This window comes from Dermacentor albipictus, unplaced genomic scaffold (assembly GCF_038994185.2).
Source record: "Dermacentor albipictus isolate Rhodes 1998 colony unplaced genomic scaffold, USDA_Dalb.pri_finalv2 scaffold_11, whole genome shotgun sequence".
Classification (NCBI taxonomy): Eukaryota; Metazoa; Arthropoda; class Arachnida; order Ixodida; family Ixodidae; genus Dermacentor; species Dermacentor albipictus.
Window position 1 is genome coordinate 11,070,462 of NW_027225565.1, and position 6,748 is coordinate 11,077,209.

The following is a 6,748-nucleotide window of genomic DNA, read 5'->3' on the forward strand; positions in this document are numbered from 1 at the left end:
ATAAATTCCTACCTTACTGCGATGACCAACGCGGTTTGAAATGTACTGAGGTCGCAGTAGCAAGTCGTCGCAGTTTCCATTACACCAAGCGTGGTGTAATGGAAACTTTTATGAAGTAGCGAAGGGGGGGGGGGGGGGTGACTGGCGTTATTGCGGCTGTTAGCTAGTGGAATAAGTGCTAGCTTAGTTTTTATTGAGATACTCGTTGTACGGTTATAATGAAGAAGAATGAAACGAGTAGAGTCAAGTAATAAGATTAACGCTAGTAGGATCGCGTATTGCGGATGCCGATTAAAGTTTCGAGTGTATTAGAGTCTTGCAAAGCTGTAGTTTTGATGTAGAGGATGCTTTAGAAATGTTGCGCCATAAGTGCCCGAACTTCTGATCAGCATTGCTAATGGCATATTTTATATTAATAGTCCAGTTTAAGCTATTTGTAATATGTGCACCAAGATATTTATACTACATGATGAAATCTAAGAGATCGTTGTTCAGTTGGTAAATGCTAGAATTAAAATTAGATCTGGATGTGCGGAATATGATACATTTGTTAACTACAAAAGACGTCATGTACAGTTTGCATGAAATCGATAGGCTAGCCCTGCACCGTAAGAGATAGCTAGAAAAGGCAAATGCACACAGTCGGCCTACTTCACACTTCTCAAACATGACAAATCACTAAAACAATTTTTCTTCCTCCTGAAACAGCAGATAACAAACCTGAGCAGTGTGTTCCCAAGAACGTTTTGAAATATACTCGGCGTAAGTTTGCCTTAGCACTCAACCAATCCACAGTGGACGAGCAAGGGAAGCCTCAAAGTGGAAACTTGTCTTCGTCACGGCCCTCACAAATATGTTTGCTGGTTGAAACGTTGGCTCCTGCCGGCTGAGACTTCTCTTGCTCACCTCTGTTACTCATTTGAAATGTTCATTTCCTTGCAACCTCTTTGGCTTGTTTGAATAAGCAAATCTAGATGTTTTTCCAACATGAAACCGTAAATTGCATTTTCCAAGGATCCCTGAGAAATAATTGATCTTATACGTTTATTTAGTGCCCTTGTTTATTCACATAATATTTGCAAAGGTCCTCGTAAGCACTGTTGTCTCCACAACGTTCCTCGCTTTCCTACGAATTCTCCACTTGCGTCGAAGCCTTTCCTGCCGCAGTTGAACATTAATTGTGCGGTTGAAACATCAAGAGCGGACGATGTTTGCTGTAAAATTTAGCATACCGTTTTGTTTTGTTTTTTACCCCTACACTTCGTGTCTATCGCCAATGTGTTATGAAAACAATGGGACATTGCAGTTGTAGCTTATCTTGCGGAAAGCACATCTTGGCCGAGCAGTTCTTGTCTTTCTTTTTTGATATAGTTGAAATCGTTGAACGCAGACAATGTACTATGAAGCACGTCAAGCAGCACTGTACGCAATACAAGTACGAGGGTAGCTCAACATAAATATCGCTGTCTGAAACTTCATTCTCCTTGCTTTGGCAGAACGCGATGAGAAAACTCAATTTCATTGAATAGATGGCTATTTGTGTTCCTGTGTTGTAAACTAAGTGACTGACAGCATTAACTCCTCCTGACCTTTACGAAAACTGTGGCATGTACTGCTTTATTCACCATGACAATAAACGATATAAGCTTAATTGCTTCAAGTATTTTTTTGGCAGTTGAGGCCTCTGGGTCACCTGGCGGCATAATAAATATATCCGTAGTCATGTTACAGTACCGTACACACGAATACCACCCCGAAAGTGGTAACAAAGCAACCGAAACTAGTGAGCGAGCAGAGTGACGAGCCCCACCAGCCGCTACCGTAGCGGCCATATTGCTCACTACGTAATAAAGATGATGTTAGTTTTGATTTTGCTAGCGCAATCTCTCGGTGGCATACCTTAGTTCACAACGCCACCACTACTCTTACATCGGTTGCACAGAGGCAGGTACAGTTGCCCTTCTGTAAGTTTATATAGGTGCTCTGTGGTCTGACTTCCTCTGTCAGTTGCGGCGAGTTCTGTGTGTGCTACGGACTTGCCTTGTTAGTCTCGTGATCGAGAGGCCGAGTGACGAGCAAGGACGGAGCAGCGACAGAAGCGGTGGCAGGCCGAGCGCGTGTCGGCCGACCCCGAAGTGCCTTACCATCGTCGCTAATGGTACTCTACACTTCATGGGACATAAAACATACAACATAAAAAATAGCCCTTGTAAAACTGCTTCCCAAGCGCTCCGTACAGAAGGTTAAGCAGCAGACCTGCAACATGCGGCCCAGGTGTTTATCACTGGAGCCCCTCGTTCAATCGCGCCGGGAACTGAGCCATTTTTTCTTCCATTCCTGGCGAAAACTGCGACGGACACAGGAGGCGGCGGCGGCGGACAACAACGCCAACCAAAACGGCTGCTGAAATGAGCCCATAACTGTAAAATATTGAAAGAAAACGCACCAGATAGCTGAAATGCTTTACTATGCGATGTTCACGACCAGTCTGCAAATCTAAGCATATAACGACCAATCCTGCAAGCCGATGATTTGGACTTTATGCTGTGCGCGTACAGCCGCTGCCCGGGCTGCTGTTTGGTCCTTGGATTTCTGATCGCAATTTAGGAATAAAAACTGCCAATATTTTGCGGCGGATTGGAACAGTTTCCGCCACCAACTGCCCTGATGGTTGATGAACAGCTTGTCAGTCTTCAGTCCACTCCCGCTAGTTGCTTAGTTGCGTTCTGTAGCATACCTGGTTCCTGCCGTTTACTTGACACTTCCTTCACATCTCGAGTCGTCAGTTGTTTCCGCAGTGCGCTCCTTCGCCGTATAGTGGCTGGTGTGTTGTCATGCGTCTTTTTGCTGGTGTTCGTGTCTTTAGATGTGCTAGGTTTGCTCTTGGGTGTCTTGGTCAGTGTCGTTGACTTTGTACCGTGCTTTCTCGCCGTGGCAGGGATATCGGTCTTTTTAGGGCTTTTTGTGTCTTGCGGCATTGTGGCTTTGCGCTCTCTCGTCATGCCTGTTTTACCCGTCGAATCAATCTTCTGACTACTCTCTCCGTAATCAGCCGTCTTTGCTTTGCGTTTTGTTGTGGTAGCGCCTACTGTTGTCTCACTCTCTACATTGACTCCTGCATCTTTCGATGTTGTTGCTGTGCTCTTTCGCGATGTTCCTGCTGCTTTCTCGCCCTTCTGAGCTCCACCAACGTCTTCAGATGTATTGGCTTTGCGTGACCGTGTTGTTGTAGGTCCTGGCGTCGGCTGAATCTTCCCAGCACTGCCGGCAGCCTCTGACGTCCTAGCTTTGCGTGTACGCGTCGTTGCAGGTCCTGGCGTCGGTTTGGCTTTCTCAGTGCTGTGAGCCTCCACGGACGTCCTAGCTTTGCGTGTGTAGGTCGTTGCAGTTCCTGGCAAAGTGTCAGATTTCTGAGCACCGACTGCACCTTTGGATGTAGTGGCTCTGCGTTTTCGCGTTGTTCCTGGTGTTGACTCAGCATTCATACCCGGATTCGGCGCAACGGTCTCTTGGCTGCGTGCCTCGTCTTCCGACGTCTTGGTTTTGAGTTTGCGCGTCGGTCTCTTCACTGTGGAAACCGCTGGACAGCTCGATTTCTTTTCCGCGGATGCTTGTTTACTCTTTGGCGTTCTCGGAGCTTTTGCTGTCACCGTAGCCTTTTCAACAGCACCCCGAGTGTTCTTTCGAGTCGCCGCTGCCTTGGCCTTGCGGCTCTTGCGCGTCGATACAGTGGGTGATGAATGGCTGCTTGACGGGGCGTCTGTTGGGCGTCGGCTCTCGTGGTGGCTGCGAGTGCTCGAAGAGCAGCGTCCAGCACGGCAATTCTTCTTGGTTTTGCGACTATCGCTCAAGCTGCTAAGCGAGCTGCTCTCCGACACAGATCGACCTTTAACCCTGTGCTTACTGGCTCCACTGTGCCTTGACATGCTTCGCAATCGACGCTGTTGTTTAGCATCAACTGCGCTCTCGCCAGTGCTTACCATCGATGTAGTTCCAGAGCGGCGCGCCTTCTTGATTTTTCCTTTGTGCCCACTCACTGTGCTTGAGCTCCGCGACCACGGGTCCCTCTTAACGCCGCGCTTAATAGTGCTGCTGCTGCTGCTCGAAGACCAGCTTGTTGCAGAGATTCGACTACTCGTTCTGCGCTTACGCCGACTGACGCCGCTAGACGACGAGCTCCTTGGTCGCCGAGCGTTAGCAGTGGCGCTCTGTCCACTAGCTTTGCTCCATTTGTGGGCCGTCTGAGTCCCGCGCTTCTCTTCTCTGCCGCTGCTCGATGACCTAGTTGTGCTTCTGTAACCAGTGCTGGTCGCAGGTCTTTCCTCTGATGCATACCTCTTTTCGGCCATGCGATTTGTCCCTCTTGGGTTGACATAATGCGAGTCTTTCCTTGAGCTGCGAGCCTTCTTGGCAGTAGGCTTGCTCCCTCCAGCTCTGCTCGGTAACAAGTTTCCTTTTCCTTGGTGGTCCTTCTTTCCTACGCGTTTGTCGCTGCTAGCGGCTATCGTCGACGCGACGCTTGACGACACGTCGGTATTGCGATGGTTTTTCCGAACCTTGTTCCGAGCTGAAGCTTCATTTCCGACGAGCTCGGATGTGCCAGGGTCGCCGATGTCCGCTGGTCCAGCTTCATTCTCTCCCTCCGGTGGATCGCAAGCGGAGCAGATGCCCGCCATGTTGGCACTCTCGAAATAAGAGGCAGATTTGAGCGCTAAGATTTCGCCCCGTTGTTTCCGTCAGTCGGTCGCTCGCCTCCGGCGCTCTTCTCGCAAGCAGTGCTTGGTACCACCCAGGAACCAGGCTCCCAGCGTCTCTAGATAGGCCGGCTCCAAAGTGCTCGAGTCAGCGCTGCATCGGGGGACACATAGCGATGTACCTGAGCTTCCAGGTGCAAGCGTCAACGGCTGTTCGAAGCGCACCACACGCGCCTGATGATGATGATGATGATGATGTCCTGGATGAGTTTGGCGCTTACCCACTCGCGGGGATTGGCCAAGAGTCGGGCAGACTTTGCTTATGTGTTCAGAAAAGGAGGTAAAAATCTAAAATTTTGTTACATGAATTTAGGCGAGGGAAAATCGAAACGGTTCAGTAGATTGTCATGCTACGTAGAGGAGAAAAAAAAATAATTATCTTTAATATATCAGTGTGGCAATAGAGGAGGAATGAATAGAATAATATGGTCATCAATGAAATCGGTTTGATTCAATAAGAAATTTTTCTAAGGCGAAGCACACATTCCTGTGTGAGTACCCAAGCACAGACGCTCCGAAAGACAGCAGTACCGGAGTGTTCAATGGCAGACCAAGCTGTCGCACTGTAATTTCTAATGTCATTTTCCTTATGGAGGAGAAACGCCGGCATTCCAGTAGGTAGTGCTCAATCGTCTCTAATGCATTGCAAAAATGGCACAATGGGGATATTGCCAGACCAGATCGGTGCATGTAAAAATTTAGAGATGGGACTCGACAACGTAGTCTCGTTAATGTAACCTCCGTTTGTCTTGTTTTGCAAAAGTTCCTGCTCCAAGGGAATTGTAAGTGGCGTAGTTCCAATGATGATTTGAGGTTCGATTGAGCTGTTAAAAGGATGTATCTTCTGAACCTGGCGGACGTGATAAAGCCCGTTGTTGGAAGAAGGGGAAGCACTGGGCCGCTGATAGAAGCCTTGGCCAAGCTGTCTGCCACCTCATTCATAAATATGCCTTTGTGGCCAGGTACCCATATTAATCGTAAACTTCTCAAATGACTTGGAGCCAGTGAGTTCAAAGTTTTCAATATGTGTGTCTCGCCGGGAGCAGTAAGTGAGGTGCACAGCGACAAAGAATCTGTGATTATTACCGCCGTTGACCTGGAAGACTGTAGCTTTCGTAAAGCTAGGACAACAGCTAGGAATTCCGCTAGGTATATTGGAGTGAAGTCGGGAAGCCGAATAGAAAAAGACCAGTCCAATGATGATGAGACGATTCCAACTCCTGCCTTTTAATCAATCTGCGAAGCATCCGTTGCTATAATTACGTTAGTGTGGAGTTGATTTAAGTGATCCTGGAGTAAGCCGTTAAAAATATGCGAGGGAAGCTGCTTTGCATTATTTGGGTATAGGTCATCATAAGTAATAACTAGTGAATTAGTGAATAACTAGCGCCTGGTACACAGTGCAGGACACGCGCCTCTTCTTTTCCGTTTCTTCGCCACCCTCTAGGCTCGAGCAGTAGCGGCTATTCGCGTGTTTCAGTGCCAGATAATCTGAAAAATTCCTGGAACACCTATCTCACAATGACTCTCAAAGGTAATTCGATCAGCATTCAAGCAATGTAGCAACACACAATATTGAGAAAAATTCAGAGCCATCCCACTGTGTGAAGGCGAATGACCAGCAGAACTATATACATGGATGGAACGAAGGCGGCAGTATAACGACGATAGCATGATAACATCCCGATGATGATTTTAAAATATTGGCCATTATAAAATGACGGCAGAGTCACGTCATCGATGTAAGGACAATAGGAAGGCGATGATGGCGTGGCCTCAAAAGCGACGAGAGTGAGATGACGAAGTTGGAATGAAGAAATAATAATTAATTATAGAAAAATTTACGTGCCAAAACCACTTTCTGATTATGAGGCACGCCGTAGTGGAGGACTCCGGAAATTTCGACCACCTGGGGTTCTTTAACGTGCATCTAAATCTGAGTACAAGGGTGTTTTCGCCCCCATCGAAATGCGGCTGCCACGGCCGGGATTTGA

The 6,748-nt window shown here is 47.8% G+C and overlaps 1 protein-coding gene across 1 annotated transcript; it reads right to left on the reverse strand.

The window, feature by feature from the left end:
- Nucleotides 1–2,693: 2,693 nt before the first annotated feature.
- Nucleotides 2,694–4,676, reverse strand: LOC139051372 (micronuclear linker histone polyprotein-like). Its single transcript, XM_070528390.1, has one exon. The coding sequence runs from the start codon at nucleotides 4,674–4,676 to the stop codon at nucleotides 2,694–2,696; it is 1,983 nt and encodes a 660-aa protein (XP_070384491.1).
- Nucleotides 4,677–6,748: the final 2,072 nt, after the last annotated feature.